Source organism: Drosophila persimilis, unplaced genomic scaffold, assembly GCF_003286085.1.
Source record: "Drosophila persimilis strain 14011-0111.01,24,50 unplaced genomic scaffold, DperRS2 tig00000002-arrow-pilon, whole genome shotgun sequence".
In the NCBI taxonomy this organism is placed as follows: domain Eukaryota; kingdom Metazoa; phylum Arthropoda; class Insecta; order Diptera; family Drosophilidae; genus Drosophila; species Drosophila persimilis.
The window spans coordinates 3,964,070-3,984,610 of record NW_020825289.1 but is presented as its reverse complement, the minus strand read 5'-3'; the positions used below and the strand labels follow the sequence as shown (position 1 = coordinate 3,984,610).

At 48.6% G+C, this 20,541-nt stretch overlaps 2 protein-coding genes across 2 annotated transcripts in view; one reads left to right on the top strand and one right to left on the bottom strand.

Annotated features, from left to right (window-relative positions):
* The window catches only part of LOC6590957, a 38,128-nt gene extending 21,058 nt beyond the window's left edge, over positions 1 to 17,070 (top strand). Inside the window, exons 3-19 of the mRNA XM_026987027.1 lie at positions 2,629 to 2,690; positions 3,643 to 3,716; positions 6,045 to 6,499; positions 6,570 to 6,827; positions 7,187 to 7,498; positions 7,994 to 8,111; positions 8,345 to 9,202; positions 9,700 to 10,144; positions 10,205 to 11,308; positions 11,417 to 11,577; positions 12,304 to 12,430; positions 12,604 to 12,895; positions 13,037 to 13,198; positions 13,253 to 13,339; positions 13,673 to 15,275; positions 15,909 to 16,060; positions 16,461 to 17,070. Of these exons, the coding sequence (XP_026842828.1) occupies positions 2,629 to 2,690; positions 3,643 to 3,716; positions 6,045 to 6,499; positions 6,570 to 6,827; positions 7,187 to 7,498; positions 7,994 to 8,111; positions 8,345 to 9,202; positions 9,700 to 10,144; positions 10,205 to 11,308; positions 11,417 to 11,577; positions 12,304 to 12,430; positions 12,604 to 12,895; positions 13,037 to 13,198; positions 13,253 to 13,339; positions 13,673 to 15,275; positions 15,909 to 16,060; positions 16,461 to 16,568 (6,378 nt within the window). The 3' untranslated portion in view covers positions 16,569 to 17,070. The remainder of the gene's footprint in view (positions 1 to 2,628; positions 2,691 to 3,642; positions 3,717 to 6,044; positions 6,500 to 6,569; positions 6,828 to 7,186; positions 7,499 to 7,993; positions 8,112 to 8,344; positions 9,203 to 9,699; positions 10,145 to 10,204; positions 11,309 to 11,416; positions 11,578 to 12,303; positions 12,431 to 12,603; positions 12,896 to 13,036; positions 13,199 to 13,252; positions 13,340 to 13,672; positions 15,276 to 15,908; positions 16,061 to 16,460) is intronic.
* Positions 17,071 to 17,594: 524 nt separating this feature from the next.
* Positions 17,595 to 19,320, bottom strand: LOC6590956 (putative deoxyribonuclease TATDN1). Its single transcript, XM_002015505.2, has 4 exons — positions 19,305 to 19,320; positions 19,063 to 19,242; positions 18,398 to 19,004; positions 17,595 to 18,340 (listed from the first exon to the last, which is right to left on the bottom strand). The coding sequence occupies exons 2-4, from the start codon at positions 19,214 to 19,216 to the stop codon at positions 18,220 to 18,222; spliced, it is 882 nt and encodes a 293-aa protein (XP_002015541.1). The 5' UTR covers positions 19,217 to 19,242; positions 19,305 to 19,320; the 3' UTR covers positions 17,595 to 18,219.
* Positions 19,321 to 20,541: the final 1,221 nt, after the last annotated feature.

The window sequence follows — 20,541 nt, the reverse complement described above, 5'->3', positions numbered from 1 at the left end:
TGCCAAATATGGTTCATCTGTGGAGAGACAGAGCGACACACTCGTACAAATTAATGTATTCACATATAGGAAGTACGGGGAACCAGCAGAAGAATGGAAAACAATAAAGGCGGCATCGACCGTCAGTTTTTGTTTATGAATCTACAACAACATTTCCTAGATACACTTTCCAAGGATCGATTAGTTAATGTATAGAAGCGGGTATACCCGATAAAGGGTATAAAAGTTGTTTTCGTTCCTTTATGTTCTCGACATACATAAATATCGAGTTTGGCTTTGCATAAACTGACTACGAGATTGTTCTCAGTGTAGGATCTTCTGCTGGCTATGCACTCTCTTGCCTTGTGCCGTGTTAGTCCGTTAGTCGGCTCTCTCTGTTATTCCTGCTATGCTCCTATTCACATTGCTGCTCTCTTGTTGTCGAGAGAGTGGCCTCGCTCAGAGAGGATCGTGAGAGCGAGACGAGGAGAGTGCGTTGAGAGTATATGTAACTGCAACACGGTCCTTGGTGTTGGGGAGTGGGAGTGAGAGGGAAATGTCTGGACCTGAATTGCGTCGTAGATAATATTTGGCATAGGAAGAAGGCTTCGCAAAAGAGAAGCCAAGAACCATGGAAATCGCAGTGAAAAGTGATTATGAAAGTGAATTCATATGTACATACATACATATGTATTGTAAGAGTATGTATGTAAATATGTAAGTACATTATGTAGAGTACATTTTATTGATTGTTGAAGTGCTCCATTTGCAGTTCTCTTTCCTCTTTTATTTATTTCTTGAGGGTGGTACTTTTTTGGGCATACGATAACTATTATTGACCATTTATATTTTGATGGGGGTCAAACGAAAAACTTGCAGAAAATAGCCAAAAATCGATATCCATTCCTTTTGAATTTTTTCCCGGTTGTTCCACCTTTGTTATGGCCCGTTTCGGCTTTTGGCCAGGTCCAATGCACTCGCCGCCCGGGTTTTGTTTATGCAATTGCCCTGGCCTGCCCTGGCATGGCCCGACCCGGCCCAGAGCCGGCTACGTTTCGGGCCTTTTTGCATTCAAATCGATTTTACAATTGACATTTTGCTGGCTTTTATTTAAGTTTCTGTTCGTTTTGCCTCATTTCGTGGCTGATTGCGCAAAAGCTGAAAGTGAAATGGAATTGCATTTGGCATTTACCATTTACCATTTGGCCGACGTTGATGTTGATGGCTGGGTCTCGGGCTGGTGGGGATCCATCCCCGTCTTCTGCGCTTTGATAGCGGGTGACTTGGTCAGTAAATTGTCGCTTCCTTCTTTGGACACTCTCTTCCAATGTCGCTTGTTGTGTAATTGAAACATTAAATGGCCCAAAGCAGAGCCAAAGAAAACCGAAAACCCGTTTTCACTTTTATTGACCATTTTGTGCTACTTTACTTCATATTATTTCTGTTTTCTGTTGATTCTGTCGTCTTTTTTATAAGCATACTCGCACACACATAAAATCTTTAGTTGCCTTTTATGGCTCTTGGCTCTTAACAATTTGCTGCCGTTTCGCCAGCCTGACACTGAGACTTGGCCAGCAGCTGTTGTGGTTTTGACCAAATACGAAGCCGAGCTGTTGTGGGGGGCCCAGTGTGCATCATCCGTGGAGCGTTCTGTTGGCTAAGCTCTCTCTTAAAGCAGCACAAAAGAGAGCGAAGGGAAAGGGTAAGGTAAGGAGTACACTCACAGTAATTATGGTTCTCTTCGCTGAAAGCTGCTTATATCCTTTGCTGTTAATATACTTTAGCAAGAGAGGCTGTAATCCTCAAAGCAGGCATCATCCTACCCATTAAGCACGTATGTATATCTTCTGGGCATTTCAACTTTACGCAAAAGTTGTATCCATAAACTGAGCAGGAACTGTGCAAATCAGTGGGTAGAATGTTAACCCATGTTAAAGGGCGAATTTGCGGCATCGAAATCACATAGTTCTCATTCGTTTATGTTCTTACTCAAACAGAGTATAGAAGGCAGCAAAATTTAATTAGCAAACTCTGCTGGCAGGAAGCGAATTCCATTAAAACTTCCCCCAAGTGTGGCCGGCCCGATGTCCTGTGGTGTCGAACCATATGCTGCCTGTCTCCCCAATTTGATTATATTATCTCTATATATATCTCTCTCTCTCTGCCTCACTTACTGACTGCACTTGACCCTTGGTGTGGGGTCATCTATTCGTTATTCCGTTTTTGCTTTATTCAGATTTAATGAAATGCTCAGACAACAAAAGTCAAACTCAATTAGATTTAATCCGAGCGAAAATCATGATGATGGAAAGTTGTCAGCAGTTTGAACTTCGAACTTTTGTGCGAGAGATAATGGGATTTGAAATGTGCCAAAGGCAAACCGAACCGAGATGATCTGGGAATCTGGGCTCCTCCCTCTCATCCATCTGTGGCACTGAGATGTCCCAAATGGATTGGAGGACGACCTTTTTTATGCAACACGTACGCCCAATTTGTCGGACAGGAAAATTCCTCATAGATGAGAAGTTTATAGCATTCCCCGGCCCGGACTTTGCCTTCTCCTCCGCCTCCACATAACATAGGATGGGGATGGATTTCTTTGATTGTCCGACTGCTAACTAAACATCTCTCTCTCTCTCTCTCTTGCAGAACACCTCTCCACTATGGGATGACTTCGTGGCAAAGGCCAGCAAATTGCACACATGCTTGAGGTGAGTAAAACTGATTTCCCCACGCGGTTGCGAAACTCTAAGAACGGAATGGGAACATTCCCGAACATGCAAATGAATAAATAAACAAATTGCTCATTTACCTCGATTTGCTTTTACGCCTCTCCCGACTTCCCAACAAACAAACAAAACGCCTCCGTAATAGTGGTCTTCCTGAAAGATATTCGAATTTGTGTGGACCAATCTAAAGCATATCCCAAGCCGATTCATATCTGTTTCAGGAGTACCCAAAATCTATGATTATTTCTGTGCTGTTTGTCGGAGAGTGGCTGGGGGCTGGTGGGGTCTGGTGGGGTCTGGGGTTGGACCACCAACGCCGTCGTCTTGGCATATTTTGTTTATTTCGTTTTCCCTCTGTTGCTTTTTTCCGTTTTTATGCTCAGACTTGGCCCAAATACGCTTTGGGGACGGGGGGCACTGTCTGGGCACCGGTACGTGGCGGGCAAATGGTTATGCTCGCACACACACATGTGGCTTGCATTAATCATTGCCTCAAATCATGTTGTCCGAGGCGGGGATCGTCAGAGTTTGCCAAAACTAGCTCCTAGTGCTTGCCCATTGCGCTTGACACACATACGCAGGCGCGGGTGCGGATGCCAGCCACTTTAGCGAATCCAAACAGAGAGAAGCATGATTTGATACCCTCGGAGAGGCTACTACGACTTGGCATAGACCATAAATGATAACTACTAGTAGTTCGTAATATGTTCCAGGGTATTTCCAGCTCAAACTCTCGAAGCCAGACATTCATTCTTCTCTTCTCATCTCTTTTTGCATGAGCAGAGTCGAGGCGGTGCAGCTGTCTCTCTTCATTTCTCTTTATGAGCATGTGTCTCAATTGATAGGTCGCCCACGAGTAGTTGTTTATTGGATCCTAGCCTCCTCTGTAATGGATAATACGAGTAATAATGCTGTTATGTTTATCTGCTTACAGGGCTGCCATACAGGCAATCGCCGCCTATTTGGATGCCTTCCAGAAGATAGCCGATGCGGCCACCAATTCCAGAGGTAAGTGCGACCAGTGTGGGGTATTTGTCTGGGTTGGCTGCCCCCTGTAATTCCCTCTCTCTCTCTCTCCCCCACGCACCTATTTGCTCATTATTCATGCCTCCGTCCGTCCATCCGCTCTCAGTCAGCGGCGGTCATCGATCTGATTTTTACACATTTCACGCTTCCCCATTCTCCATTCCCCCCTTCCACTTCCACATCTTGTTTGTTGTTCTGTGTTCTGCGTTCTGTCTGTGCTCACGCATTTCTTCTGGTTTTGCTATTTATATTTATTTATTGGCTACTCTTCGCGTCGTACTCATCGAGTAGGCCGTCATTCCGCCCGATTATGCAATGACTGCCCGAACGCCCGAATGGCATCGGGCCTCACCTCTCACTTCGCCCAGGAGACGGGACAAAAGCTACCCACACATACACATACACGAGAGCGAGAGAGCTTTCGTGAGCGTCTCGGGAGAGGTAGATCGACCGGAGCAGTCGGCATCTGCTTAGTACCCTGCATTGATACCCTTCCAGAGTGGGCTTCTGCACAGATTCAAATACAATACAGGGGTCTCGGGCACAGAGAAGTATGTTCTATCAAGCGGACAGGGTAGCAGAGCCTCGACTCCCTTCCCTGGCGGTTCTTGTTGACATTTCTCATTTGCTCTGCTTGATTTGCACAGTTATACAGTTTACGAGCAAATGCATTGGTCAGAGTGAAGAAACGACAATGACTTCTGGTCTGGGATATACAGAGAGGGAGGGAGCGTATCAGAGAGTACGCTGGAGAGGAAGCGTGCAAATGTTAGACACAACAACAACATTACGGGCAAGCACAGTAGCGGCTCAGAAATTAGCACCCTTTCTGTACCACAGTGGAGTGTGTCTAATTTCCCAATAAATCAGCGTGTACTCCGAGAAAAACCACACTGAAAAGAATGATATTTCTAAGCAATAAACAGTAGCCCATAGGAGAGTTTAGGGAGACTTAAAATGCATAAGAAATAATGATCCGCAGGGCAGATTTATCGGAAATTCCATTCAGAAGTGTAACTTATCGACCACTGATTACCTCTATCAACGGAGACTCGAGTAAACAAGAGTCCATCAGTCCATTAAATGTCTCAATTTATCTGCCAGCGAGCGCTAATGATCACCGATGGCTGAATCGATGATTATACAAGAGCTAAAACCGGCTTGGAATTCCTGCATTCTGCAGTTGGGGGTTGCATTAGCATATATTGATCCACTCCTGCCTGCCATGTGGCGTGTGGCAAGTGGCAAGTGTCCGCGGCCAGGAGTGTACGTACGCCCTTTGCCCTGCCCGTCGTGCTGAGTGCATATCCCCGTGGCTCTCGCCATTAGCCACCACCTTTCTGCCTTGGCAAAAGCCAGCTTGGCCCGCCCCCGGTGTCCGTCACCATTTGCACTTGCTAAATGGTTTCATTAGTTTTAGTGGTTACTGCTGGCTTAGTCGAAGGCAGGCTGGCAGAGGTCGGTCAGGCATCGGCCCAAGTGTCAATTGTCCTGCTTCCAGGAGGGTGTAACTCGATGCTCGGCTCTCGATTCGCACATGGCACACCCACACCCCCCTGCGTGTCCACTGAGAAAAAATTAGACCGATGTGGGCCAAAGTCCTTAATATATCACAGAGAGGGCTTCCGACGATTTTCCGAGTGCAGAGACCAGAGTCTGGTCTTTCTTATTCAATTAAGTGGGATTTGGAGCAAGTGCTTCACGGAATACAAGCACATGCGAGAAGGCTGCGTTGAAGGCAAGTCCAAGCAGAATCAATAAGCTGTCGAAAGATAATTACCTTTTACCAGGCGGCTAATACGATGAATGAGGCTGGGGCTGGGGCTGCGACTGTGACTGTGACTGAGGATAGTCGTGGGAATGGGGGGGAAAGCCAGAGGAGCAGTCCCAGTCAATGTCGGAGATAATCGGGCATGGGTGTCATTCGTTTGTGATATGCCATGGCAGGAGCAGGAGCAGGCGCAGAACCAGAAGCAGGAGCATGAGCCGTTGGCCTGACCAGTTTTCCTGTCTCTAACCATGGCATAATGGGCACACACACACACACACACACACACACACACACAGACAGGAGGCTACTGGTCCCGAATCGTGCCGCATGCGATGTCGGTTGCGCCTCCCAATTGAAGCGACAGCCCATGGCGTGCGACTCTTGTTGCATGGCTTCAAACATTTCCGCTGCCAGAGCATCGTTCCCCCCATCGCTCCATTGCTCCATTTCTGTTCCCCTTCAGTAATTTAATTTTCTGCACAAATAAATAAAAATAGAGCATTAAATAATTCTTTGTTTCTTTATTTTTGGCTCTGCAGGCGCCTCCAAGGAAATTGGCACCGCCCTGACCCGGGTCTGTCTGCGCCACAAGGCAGTGGAGACCCGCTTGAAGACCTTCACCAGCGCCATTATGGACTGTCTGGTGCAGCCGCTTCAGGACAAGATCGAGGACTGGAAACGCACCGTGGCCACCATCGACAAGGACCATGCCAAAGAATACAAGCGCTGCCGGAGTGAGCTGAAGAAGCGGTCCAGCGACACGCTGCGGCTCCAGAAGAAGGCCCGCAAGGGCCAGACCGACGGCCTCCAGTCGCTGATGGACTCGCACATGCAGGACGTGACCCTGCGCCGGGCCGAGCTGGAGGAGGTGGAGAAGCGTTCGCTGCGAGCGGCCATGGTGGAGGAGCGGCTGCGCTACTGCAGCTTCGTCCACATGCTGCAGCCGGTGGTGCACGAGGAGTGCGAGGTGATGTCCGAGCTGGGACATCTGCAGGTGGGTTTTCTTTCGATTGAGTCGTGGCATAGGACGCGAGGAAGATCTAACTAATCTCTGGCGCTTGCAGGAGGCCATGCAGTCCATTGCTCTGGTCACCAAGGAGCCCAGTGTCCTGCCGCAGGCCTCCGAGGAGCTCATCCACGATGCCAAGGCCAGCATCAATCTCTATCCGGAGTCGCCGGGCGGCGGATCCGGCTCCCAGGGCGGCGGCTGCTCCAACTCTCTGGGATCCAGGAAGAGCTCTGTCTGCTCCATCAGCAGCATGAACAGCAGCGGCTCCAGCAACTCTCCGGGCCATCATCACTATCCGCGCTCCCTGTCGCAGGTGAAGTCCTCAGTCTCAGCCTCAGCCTCCACCTCCGCCCACCTCCACCCACATCCGAAATTGTTGCGTCCTTCATTTCCTTGGTTTTCATCAACGTTCTTTTGTGTTTCGTTTTCGTTTCCGTTTCCTTTAGTTTGTAACGCCCGCAATTCGCTTGAAACCTGGTGAATCCAGTGATAGTGGCTTTTGCTCATCGCCAGCTCTAACAACACAGGTTTTCATTTCTTTATTCTTATTTTGTTGTTTCTCTTCCGTTCGACTTGACCAAATTCGAAGTCCGATGTGTTTTCGTCTGTCCCCCAAGATATCCCACCCGGCTTTGCTAACCGATTTCCACTCGACTTTCAACCCCCGCTTAGGTCTCGAACGCAACGAACCAGACGGCAAATGTGTCGACATGGCCGCCACATTCCCAGGACGTGGTGGACACCCTCCCGCCCACGGCCGACCGACCGCACACCATTTCCACGGCATACGAGAAGGGTCACCAGCGCCCGCCACTGACTGTGTACACGTTCCAGAACCCAGAGACCATCCACGAGTCCGGGAGCGGCAACGGGATCAACAATGGGTCGGTGGCCCCCTCCAACGGACAGCCATCGTCGGGCCAGACCACACCGGCCACCCAGAAGTCTCCGGCCGCATCGCTCAGTCGTCCGCCTCTGCCAGTCGTAAGTATGGAGGGGTCCAGGGACTGCGAGTCGAGATCCCGTCCAGTTTTTGTCCGCCATAGAAACAGAGGGTTAGGGGAAAATCCGCCTTGATTGGAGGCACGGCACAAACGGTGTCCGCCCGTAGAGTCCACCTCCGCCTGGTGGAGTGACAACCCAGTAGCGGGATGCAGCGTCTCCGCCAGGTACAGCAGGTAGTCGGTGGCATCGACTAGAGCCTTCTTTACATGCTATTAAGTGTTTTTCTCATTCTGTTGGGGGACCACCGCCCGTAGAAGCCGGCCCATGTGGTGAGTACACGGAGAGCTCGAAGGAGAACCCATCGTAGAACCCAAATGCGCGCTCATTTGCATGCGCCTCCCCGCACCCCCTAGCCAGAATACTCAGAACCCAGACTCCCGTGTCGCTTCATTTTGGAATAAACCATCGAATGTCCTAAGCGACAGCTATGGCTCTGGGCGAAAACTAACCGTTTCCCCGTCCTCCCCCTTGCAGCGCTGCTCGTCGCTGGAGCGTCCGCTGTCGGCGCAGAGCAACCACCGTCAGGGCAGTGGAAGCGGCGGCCTGCTGCAGCGTCAGTGCCCCTCACCGATACCGGCTCATATCACGAAAGGTAAGGGATCCTGTTACCAGTACCAGTCCCAGTCCTAGTCTCTCTCTCTCCCTGTCGCTGTTTGTGTGTGTGTTAGTTGCACGCTTGCCAATGGCCATAATCCCAAGATTCTTACTAATAAAACCGTGTTGTGACACTCTCTCCCCACTCCCACCACGCATGTCCTTGCTAACTTCATCTGCAACATCCACCGCCAACGTAACCGTAAACACAACCACCACCACCACCAACAGAGCTGTCCGCAGCACATCATGCACAGCAGCAGCAGCAGCTCCAGCAGCAGCAGAGTCCGCCCACATACGTTAACATGTCCGAACTGGCCAACATGGCGGCCTTGAAGCTCACTAACCACCACCAGCAGCAGCAACAGCAGCAGCAGCAGCAGCAGCAGCAGAAGCCCACGCCACCGCCTCTGCAGCAGCAGAGCTCCATTGATTCGATCTGCTCGCAGCATTCCAACGACTCCTCGGGCTCCCATCAGCTTCTACAGCAGCAGCAGCAGCAGCAAGCGCCTCACGCTGCCCAGCACCATGCCACACGCTCCCATTCCATATCCTCGACGGCCTCGTCGCTGCACTCGCATCCATCGATCGACTCGACGGTCGCTTGCGGCTCCCTCGTGGGCCAGCACACCCACAGCACCAGCACCAACACGAACACCACCTCGCCGTCCAGTGGCAGCTCCACGCCCCAGAACCATTACTCGCCCCTGTTAACCAACTCACCCACGTCCACTGCCGCAGGTACGCCCAGTGGAAGCAGCATCAGCACGGGCACGGGTACCGGCGCCGGACTGGGATTCGTCTACCAGGTCAGCTCGCCCACGCCGCCGACGAGCGAGGTGCAGGTGCAGGTGCTCAAGATCACCGAGCAGGCGGGATCGCAGCCGCCGGCCAGTGCCGAGGACACGGACGAACGGTCGCGTGCCTCTGTCCTGCAGAAGGCCTCCATGTTCGAGAAGCAGGCGGCAGCCGTAGCAGCAGCGGCCGGTAGTGTGTCGCCTCCTGTTCCGGCCACGGGTCCATCCCCTGCAGCAGCCGCCCCCAGTGCAGGGGGACCGAAGCGGTCCGAGGCCGAGCAGCAGGAAATGGGTAAGTTGAATCACTGGTCATCTCCACCCAGCACTTCAGAGCACTCCGGTGTACCCCGTATCCTCACTCGATCCTGACCCCCTCCTCCTCCTATCCGATATGTAGTCCTGGCAATTTGTTCTTTTTGTTGATCTCCCCGTTAAGAATATTACTATAGAAGCCACATCGAACCGTGAATATTTTTTTTAACCCAACCTTTTTTTCTTTATTTCTATGTTTTTCCCTCCCGTCCACACCCTCTCTCTCTCTCTCTCCCTCTCTCTCTCTTCTCTTCATATTATCCACCATATCCGAAACGAAAACAAAAAATCATCATCTGTAAATGAACCACATAATGCACCACAAACAATATTCAACCAACAAATGAAACCACCAACGAACACCACCACCAAAAACCAACAACAACCAACCAACAAATGAATACAAAATAATATAATATATAGACAAATCTTTCGAAGACTCAATCAAAGCATTAAATAATTTAATTGGCGAACTAGACTCGTTTCAACGTGAGATTGATGAGGGCAAGGGCAAGCAGAACAGCAACAGCAACAGCAGCAACAACAACCTGACAACGAGTAGCAGCAGCAGCGAGAACAACAACCTGCCCGCCGCCTGCATCGGCAGCACCGCCAGCACCACCAACATCGATTTGTGCGGCATCAGCAACCAGACCAACTCCAGCGGTTGCGGCACGGACATGTCGGACACCACCTCCGAGGAGCTGGCCGGAGAAGAGGGGGGCCACCTGATGGACCCCACGCTGGCGGAGGCCAGGCGGCGAGAACGAGAGCTTCTGGGCGCCAGCGATTCGGAGCTGAGTCGCTGCTATGTGAGCGAGACGAGTTCGCTGACCGGCGGCCTGACAGCGGGCGGCTACGAGAACCCCACGTTCGCCCACTTTGTGGCGAGTGCGAGCCGCGACGACCCCTACAACGGGGGGTCGGGCAGCGAGGGGCGCTCCCTATATGCGCCCGCCTCCGTGTCCGTGTCCGCGGACAGCATCTCGCTGGCCGCCTCCGACAGCATCTGCCTGTCGGGGCAGCCGCGGCACGCCTACGTGGACACCTGCAGCGACAGCGGCAGCGCCGTCGTGGTGATCTACGACCACCAGATCCCCAACACCCCGGACATTGAGTTCGTCAAGCAGAACTCGGAGATAGTCCTGCTGCGCACCAAGGACCCCCAGGTGCAGTCGCAGCTGCAGCTCCACGAGATGCGCGAGCTGCAGCAGCTGCCCTCGAATCTAGTCGGATCCCCGGACTCGCCGGACTCGGGCAGTGGCAAGGCGCCCCCGCCGGCAACAGCAACTGTGGCGCCCGCCAAGCAGCGACTCTCCTCGTTTCGCGCCTCCAGCGAGCAGCAGCTGCAGCTGCTCGGACGCGGCAGTCCGCAAAGAGGTAAAGCAAACCACGTCGATCAGCCGCCCCAGCAGCAGCAGCCGGCACAAGGGACAGTCAGTGATAACGGTAGCCTCCCAGTAGAGCCTCCTGTGATGCGGCGACAGCTGCCCCCAAAGCCCACCAGCCTCTCCCTGAGCCTTTTCAATGGTACAGGTACAGGTACGGGGTCGGGGTCGGGTTCGGGTACGGGTTCGAATCAGCCTCCCAGTGTGGCCGACAAGCCATTGATACCCCGAAAGTCAGACTTTAAGGCCGACTTAGATGCCAAAATACGCAGGCAGAAGCAGAAGGTTCAACAGCAATTACAGCAGCAGCAACAGCAACAGCAGAAGCAGCAACAAACGCCACAGCAGCCACTGCAACATCAGCAGCAGCAACAACAACACTCACCACAGTCGCACCAAACCAGAAACTGTAATGTCACTAATGGCCCAGCAGCAGCCGTTGTTATTGCATCCGCATCAGATCCAATCTTAAGCCCGCATCCATACCAAAACCAAAACCACAACCAAAATCATAGAATGCCAAGCCAAAATCAGACAACAGCAACATCCAATCATAAGCAATACCAGACGCCCCAAGCAGCTGCGACAGCAACATCAAAAACATCAGCATCTCCTCCATCTGCAACAATAGCTAACCCAGCATTATCATCATTGTCACCTCGCGGCGGTCTGCCACAGCCATCATCATCATCGTCATCGTCATCGTCATCGTCATCATTACCATCATCTGCATCTGCATCCACAAACTCCACATCGACAAACGCTCTTGCTCCGTTGCCCGTTGCCACTGCCACTGCCCCCTGCAGACCACCACCATCAGCGCCACCACCCGCCCATCCATATGTGTGCTCCTCGAATGCCGCCAACCCCCAAGCCAACCATCAAGCCAATACGAATACGAATTCCACTGCCAATGCCAATGCCAGTCTCAAGCCAGGCATTACGCCCAGGCCGGCCTCGTTGTCGGGTTCGTTTCGATTTGATTTTTGATTTTTTATTTTGATTTTGATTTAATCTATTTGGTTATTGATTTTCTGCGTTTCTTCTAAGCAAAACTTGGTTCTTCAATTGCTTCTTACTCTGGCTTTGGGTTCTAATTGTTGTTTCTTGGGCTCTCTCTCTCCTAACTTTATTTGATTTGCTTCATTCATTTGGCCACGATTTTGTGTGCCCTAACCCTGTTCGTAAATGGAATTGGCTTACCGTACACCGATCATATCATCACTCCACCTGCACACAGCTCAAATAACCTCCAAGTAAACTGCACGCTACTCCGCCACTAACTGCCAACTGCTTGAACATTAATCAGATAATCAGGCATTGTCTCTGTCTGACAGATAGAACTAGCCTCAAACATGGAATGGCTCATGAATGGCTTCATGGTGCATCTTACCGCGGCTTTTAGCGCTTTGGGGATCATCAGATCAATCTCTTTCTCGCTCTCTCTCTCGTATTTGGGTCTCTTTCATCCTAAACAGATGTGGATCGATCGATCGATCGATCCGCAGCGCTTTCACTGGTGCTCTCTCGTATTAGATGGTGTCCTGTGTTGTGTGTGCCAAGTGTATAAATCGATTACTGTACATATAATAATACCTGTAACTGTAATTAACAGCAAGAAGCTAATGAATATTTCCGAAGTGATGCGATTCTATAGCTAATGGAACTCTTTAACCATCCACAGGAGGAGCAGGAGGAGCATTAGGAGGAGCAGGTGGCTCAACGCGGATCGCACGTCGTTCGTCCATCAATCAGGCCAAGCCACCGCCGCCAGTGCGACGCAGCTCCTCGGTGACACCCAGTCCCAATGCTTCGGTGGGGGTAAGTGTGCTTACCGACCGGGCTCCGACCGGCGCTTAGATTAATGGCTCTCAAATTAATTAAGTTAGACTAAGTTCGGGCCAAGTTAGCCGTTTAAGCCTAGAAACTTTCTAGACACTCTACACACGAGAGTTGTTTCTTGTTTTTTTTGCTTTTATTATTTTATTTATGATTTAATTATGCAACAACAGCACGCGACGCATCTGCAGCTGCAACATAACACGCCGCTAAGCAGCTCCAGCGAGCATCTACCACCGCCGCCAGCCTTTATGCTGGAGTCCATGTCCAGCGCTTCTCCAGTGGCCATGCCGAGCTCCGCTCTTAAGGTGTCGGAGACGGTGCGAGCCCTGGCAGCCATGCGGCATCAGCCGGCATCGCCTGGTACGCTAAGACGTATACAGCAGCAGCAGCAGCAACAACACCAGCAACAACCACAGCAACAACAATATCAACCCCCACTGCAGGTGTGTGCACGAGTCTTCCGAGCCTGGAACCGACGCTCTTAGAGATCGACTTGCTTAACTTATAATTTCTTTTCATTTCAATTTGCATTTGCCCTGCCCTGTCGAACCACACCCCACACACCTCTCGTACTCGTACAAAAGTCAGTGCACAACTCCCCCATGAACGACGACCCGAGCTATGAGGCCTACTATGACTCCTATATGGATCTGCAGGCCTATGCTCATGCCTTGGCCAATGGCCAACAGCAGCAGCCGGGCCAGCAGATGCCACCACCCCTGCCACCGCCCAACCAGCAACGCTTTAATCATCAACAGCAACAGCAGCAATATCATCCACAGCAATGCTATCCACAGCAGCAACAGCAGCAGCAACATGTGGCACAAAAGCCGCCAACGCCACCTGTCTACCACGCCCCACCAGCACCACCGCCTACAGCGGATGCCGTAAGTGACCCAAAGAGTCGGAGGCGATTCGATGGGCGTGTCGATGTCTACTAACCAACGACTAACCAACAAAGGCCGCAGCGACACATCCTGGAGAATGCTCGACTAATCTAACATTCATACTTGCATATCTAGAGCTAGTGCTAGAGCTAGTGCTAGTCCCTCTGCCCCATCCAGCTTAGTTGTAATGCGATATAGATTAGCGTACTCATCTACCACTTAGCTTTCGCTGTGCTTTTGGCTAACTTTTAATTTGTGCCTTTTGTTTTACTCTTTTTTCTTCTCATGCCACACACGAACACCGAACACCGAACATATAACGCATATGCACAGACGTTCCGCACCTCGTCACCGGCCGCAGGCGGAGGAGGCGGTGGGGGCATCTATGCCCAACCCAAGCTGGTCAACAGCATGTCCAGCTTCCGCACCAGCAGCCCAAGTCCCAATGGGCATGGGCATGGGCATGCGCACCCACTGCCACCGACACAGCCCAAGGCGAATCCGAATCTAATTGCACAGCTGAATGCACGACTCAACAGCAAGCAGCAGCAGCAGCACCATCAACAGCAGCATGCTTCCGACGGCATCTACGGCAACCAGCAGCAACTTGGAGGCGAGTCGATCTACACGCGGAGCGGCCTGTCCATGTCCCAGCCGCAACAGCAGCAACACTATGACGGTAAATCTGAGCACCAACAGCCACTGCAACAACAGCAGCAGCATAGAATTTACGCTAGTTTCGGCACCTCGTCATCAACTCCATCAACAGCGGCCGCATTGGCCAGCAGCATTCAGGCAGCATCCATTCTAACACCGGCCACCTCATTCAATGCACTGCCACACTTTCCTCTGTCTTCATCCACATCATCGTTGCTCTCCAAAGTCAGTTCATTCTCAAACTCATCATCCGCCTCCCCATCAGCATCAGCATCAGCGGCGGCAGTGGCGTCGGCCAACTCCGCCAACAGTTCGCACTATCAGCCGCCTCAAGCGCCGATGGCAGCCGCAGCTAGCAGTAAAGATTTGGGCAACTATTCAAGTTCGTTTAACAAAAATTCAGCAGCTGCCCCAATCTTGAGCATGCGACAGGCTCAGCAGCAGCAGCAGCAGTACCAACATCTGCAGCAGCAGCATTACACGTGCCCGCCTCCACTGGAGGATCCGCCACCGCCACCCATTTACAGTGCCGGAGCATCGGCCACGATGCCCAAGAAGATGGCACGCCCCCATGCTGGCCAGAGTGCGGCCTCTCAGTTGAGTGCCTATGCAGCAGGTTCGGCCACGGCTACGCTCCCAAAAAACATGATGCAGCAGCAGCAACGTTTACAGCAGCAGCTCCAACAGCAGCAGCAGCAGCAGCAGCAGCATCAGCAATACCAACAGCCGGCAGGCATGGGCAATGGCAATGGCCATGTAAATCAGCGTCCACAGTTGCCTCTTCCCCAGCAGCAGATGCAGCAACAGCAGAAACTGAGAGCAGCTCAACAGCAACATTTGGCGGAACAGCAGCAGCAGCAACAGCAGCGCCAGCCACCCATACCGTCGCGGCACTCGAGTGTACAGCAAAAGATATTCGTGTCAACGAATCCATTCATACAAACGACGACCGTCAAGTTCCATTCGCCCTCAGCCTCGCCCACTTGCGGCTCGCCCGTAACTGGATCTGGGTCTGTATCCTCGGCTAGTATTTATGCCACAACGGCGCGTGGCAATCACCACCATCAGCAGCAGCACCAGCAGCAAATACATCATCCACAACAGCAGCAGCATCAACAGCAACAGCATTATTATCGCGAGGTTGCTGGGGGCAACAGCAATGGCGGCGCTGCTTACTACAACCACAATAACGCCCATGGCCATGGCCACGCGAATGCGAACGCCCATGCCAATGTCCATGCCCACGCCCACATGTCCCATGCCCAGGCACATCATCCAAGTAAGAACGCGAGCCGGAGTTCCATTGATTTGATTTGATTTGACTTGATTTCAATGAATGAGCGCTGCTCTATATATTTGTGTTATGTTTGCTGATTTCGCTCCTCTCCTACATGGCATTGGAAAAATTATATTTTGTTTGCGAAAATGTTTTTTATTTCTAAGTTACTCGTACTTTTAGCGCATGCTGCCTCTATTTTGCATTATTTTGGTTTCTTTGCGTTTGAGTTTGAGTTTGAGTTTGGGTTTTGGGTTATGGGAAAGTGTTGCCCATTAACCTGATTGCGTTTGTGTCAAGTGCGCCTCGGAAAATGTTGGACAAACAGTAGATTGCAGGGAGATGGGGAGATTCCCTCAGTCTCTCGCTCAGAAAGCAACTTTCATATCAACTTTCCTAATCATCAATCATCACTTTGTCAACCAGCACTTTCAGGCAGAATGTTGAACAGCAATTTATGAGTTTTATTTTGCATTTTGGATTCACCATTTTAAATTTAACTCTTAAATCTTAAATCCTAACCACTTTTTCCACACTCCTCGAACCCATCCGGCCCACTCACTGATCGATCATCTTTGCTTACGATTTTCTTTTTTTTGCCACAACAACTACAACAACCGCAACGCATATTCATAGACTACGCCACAAGCACAAATATCGAAAAGACTGGCAGCATTCGAGCCAAGACCAAGGCCGAGTTCCTCGAGAATCTCAACGCGAAACTGGCCAAGCAGGGCATGTCCGGCCGCGCATTTGCCGTGCGAAATCTCATCAATAGCAAGGCCCTGGTAAGTAGTTCACAACCAAAGCATATCCACTCCAACATATAGCCAACATTCACTATGCTTTATGCCGGTGCCAAATGTTAGATGTATCAGAATCCACAAAATCTATCGCGCCCCAGTGCTCAATATCGTAGACCTCCCACCTATCCCAACACCACTACCACGACCAGCACAACCGCAACCACAACCACAGCCATTGGCACTGGCACTGGCCACTGTGATGAGCAGTGCTAAGGTATTTAGTTCGATCCTCGTTTTTCTTCTCGTTCTCTCGTTTATTGAAGTCTACTAAGCCAGCTGGCAGCTAATCCACTCAGTGCCTAGTTCTACCAATTAACCCTGCTATTTAATCTAAGCTTTGAGGTCAATAGCATTCTAATCCTATCTTTGATGGATCTTTCAGCCGGACCCTCGCATCTGTCACGAGTCGTTGATGGATCAGATAAAACGCGGAGCCCCCTTGAAACGTAACCAGAAGATCAACGATCGCAGCGCTCCTAAAATACACTAAATTAACGCATAGACCTAAGCAAAAGAATATTATTTATTACTATTATTAACATATGAAATAATCAAGAGGCCCCGAGGCCTGCTCGATTGCAGGCTATTGCAGAGTTTGGTTTGAAACTGAAAACTCGTACATACAACATTCAACCTAAACAAACACATATGATTACGGTACACTATATACAATATATAATGATATTTAACGAGCGTGTTAGGCCACACTCGCACTAATCAACAACTCTCCCGATTTCCCGTCTCCCAAAAAGCATCCAAAAAGGATTTATTCTTTCGTTAAGTGAATACGACAAAGAACATGGAAGACAGTTGGTTAGCCCATTCGTGTTTATTTATAATTCAATCTCGAATTTACCTTTAAATATTATATTATGTTTATGTATTTATCATAATTTCCTTTCTTTATGTACATACATATATCTGAAAATGATTTGAAAAACCAATTGAAACTAATCTGACGCCTAATAAATGGAATATATCTTATATACATATGTTTATTGTGTTTGTTTTGAGTTATCCCTTAACCTTATTTGTTTCCAACTGCAATGGCTTGTCGAACTGCTTGTCAATTGGGATAGGTCTGAGCATATTTAACAAAAGTTTATACAAACATATATACAATACCGAATTGTCCTAGATGTTAAACACAATGCAATATTGATATGTACTTGAAATCCCACTGCAACTTTACTGCGATTCCTCAAGGAATGCATACTCGTATACTCCTAAGAAATTGGGTACACTTCTCACATAAAAGCCAATTACTGCCAAGCGGAGAGGGGAATTTCAGAGACGAGACTAATCGTACCCCGACTTTCGCACTAGCGTAGCGCTACACATATGAACGTGTTCATATCAAAGATAGCAATACGCTACATAACATTTCCATTGGACTGAATCTTGTACTGTCATTTTAAATGCATAGCCGCGTAGACTAGAGGCCAGATTCTTACTGTAATATACATACATATATCATTTCCGTTCATATCAGTTCACAAAACATAGAACAAAATCGTCAGTTTTAAACCCAACTTATATATATTTCGGTTTTAATGAACATGTACTGCTTAACCCAAGATATACTCGTAACTAAATACATCTCCTACCCTTGACTACGAAACTTTTTTAAGCCTAAAAGCGTTCTACATACATATGCTAGCTAGTAGACTTTTTAAATATTTACAAAATATTTTGTATATACGCTTTTTAAGGCTTCACCAATGATCTGTGGACTATTGGCAAACTCGTAACCAAAAATGTGGCAATAACTAAGCTAACTAACTCCATTAGTCTAGACTCTAGAGAGCATATACAAATTTGAGGCAACCATGAGGAATCCATACGAGTACGTGCATATATATTTTTTGGCGATCGATTCTACATACATATACATATACACCACATATAAATGCATAATCACCACAGTTAATTAACATAGCAATGAGCAACAATTATTTACAATTCTAAATGTGAATCTTACAAGTAACGTGTTTTCCCTGTATCAACTGAAAATTAACAAAAGCATTAAGAGTAAAACCCAAATCCAAGTTGTAAAGCGTATTTTTCAATTCATTTGCATCTAGACATGACAAACAATAATAAAATATATGTAAACGCATTGAATGTAACGGCAATTGGTTTTATTCGGTTCTGGTTTTCCCTGTTCTGCTGAAGAACACATTCAAAGTGTTTTGATAGTAGATCTCGGCCAGCTTCTCCTTGGGCTCCTGCTTAATGCCCGCAATGGCCTCGAGAACTTGGCTGAAATGAAAAATAGTTGTAGATTGGAGCTTGCACTATGACGTATTTCGTACTCACCTGATCTGGCAGGGCTCACAGCGTCCGTCTATCAGAGATTCGGCTGTCCATTTCTCCTTCTTCTTGACGGTGGGAAACTTTGTGCTCACGTGCTTATGGCCCGCATGCGATGACCGTATTCCACACCAGGGACAGTCTGTTTCCAGCAATATGCGATCATTTGGCAGCTGCCGAACCACTTCGGCGTTTTCCTCAGTCTTCAGGGAGCAGCCATTGACCCCAATGTAGAGGCCACCGAATGCCAGAATGCTGTGTGCCTCCTCCAGAGTGCCTGTAAAGCTATGAACGACTCCGCCTCCACACTCCTTGAGTTTGTCACGATTCCGTCCCAAGATTGCCATGAAGTCCGAGTGAGCATTTCGCATGTGCAGGAAGAGCGGCAGCCTGAACTCGGCCGCCAAGCTCAGCTGTTTCTCAAAGTACAACCGCTGCGTCTCCTGGCCACAGAATTTCAGGCGATCGTAGTCCAGGCCGCATTCCCCAATGGCAAGCACCTTACTCGGATTTGACTCAATCTTTGAGCGGAGCTGGTCGTAGTAGCCCTCCGGGTCCGGCAGGAATTCATCACAGCGCGTCGGATGCGTACCAACTGTGGCGTAGAGACGCTCTAAATGGTTAAAATCTTGATCATAAGTGTTTAAGAAGGGTAATCATTGGCTTTCTACCATCTTTTGCGGTCAGTTCCAGAACCTCGTCCACATCTTTCAGGCAGCCGGCAGTAATGATGATCTTTTGCAGACCCTGCTGCCACGCACGTTTCAAAACAATGTCCAAGTCGGCCACATGCTTTTGGGAGCCACCGTAGCAGCCCTGAAACATGGGATCCGTTAGATTTGCCCCAATATCTGTGGAGCTTATGCCATTAATGTTTATATTTCTCTCAGCTTTTTCGTTTTTATATACAAACCAATAAATTTCAAAGCCATTCGAAGCATTCGTCCGACCCGTATGATAAAAACCGAACTTAGCCCACTTAAGACCCCTCTATTTAAGTAGTTCAACTACTTGAGGTAAATGGCGGAAAATATTACTGATTGTAAATTCTTCTTGAGGATTCATGCCATCTCTCCTGTGAACTTAAAAAAAACCACGATATTTTTCAGCTGAACTGCGCTAAAATGATTCAATTTTTATTATTTTTGGTGGATAATTGAAATACCCCCTTGGCTTATAATAGGTTAATCGTTCTCGTCAAGGATTGGAAACCATATTCCTCGATTTTAATATTCCGCTGAATATTACTGGCTAGATAGAACATTTAGCCATGCCCACATAATTATATCCGATTAATTAACCTATTCTCAACTTGACTGGCTTATTTTAAACACTTGCTTTTATTGCATTTTGTGAAAAAAGAGGTTTTAGCGAAATAAGTCAAACAAAAAACAAGTAGCGAAATAGGTCAATCAAAACAAACGAAAAAGGAAATTCGTTCATATTGCTTAATTTTGATATTCCATTAATTCCAGTAATGCCCACATAGTTTTATCCCATTGATGAATACATTTTCTACAAGATTGGATAGTTTTTAATCCTTGCTTTTATTGTATTTATTGTAAAAAAAGTTTTAAACGAAAAAGTTAAACAAAAAAACAGTCACTATGATGCGTGTAAGCCTTAGTATAGGTCTTTGTATACCCTATTTTGTCAATTTTATATGAAGGTATAAATATTGATATGAAGATGAAACGTAACGAATAAAGACCTTTTCTCAAATTGATATTCTTTAGACATATTCAAGTACATTATTAGTATCTTGTATATATTTATGTCGATCCTGATACCTACTGAGCCTTAGAAGACAAACGTATTCACAATTCTATAACATCCATTTCCCCCAGGGTATGTGTGCATGGAGCTAGCAACATTTGTGTATAGAATGGGACTCATTGTTGCAATAGCGAAACTGCGGCGAATCGGGTATTGCCTATATTTCAAGCTATATAGATTTGCCCACTTAGCTTTATTCCATAGATAAATGCATTTTCTACAAGATTGCTTCTTTTAATTACCTTTATGTATTTTATTTTGACCAAAAAACGGTTTTCAAGTAAATGTTGCCGCAACTTTTGTGTATGGAATGAGACTCATTGTTGCTAAAGCGAACTGGGGCGAACTGCGGCGAATTCAAATTCCTCATATTC

Coding starts and splice junctions, on each gene's coding strand:
- LOC6590956 (XM_002015505.2), bottom strand. CDS start 19,216: ATGTTTCAGGGCTGCTACGGTGGCTCCCAAAAGCATGTGGCCGACTTG. Junction 19,005..19,062: donor GGAACTGACCGCAAAAGATG/GTAGAAAGCCAA, acceptor TTAACCATTTAG/AGCGTCTCTACGCCACAGTT. Junction 18,341..18,397: donor TGTGAGCCCTGCCAGATCAG/GTGAGTACGAAA, acceptor TTTTCATTTCAG/CCAAGTTCTCGAGGCCATTG.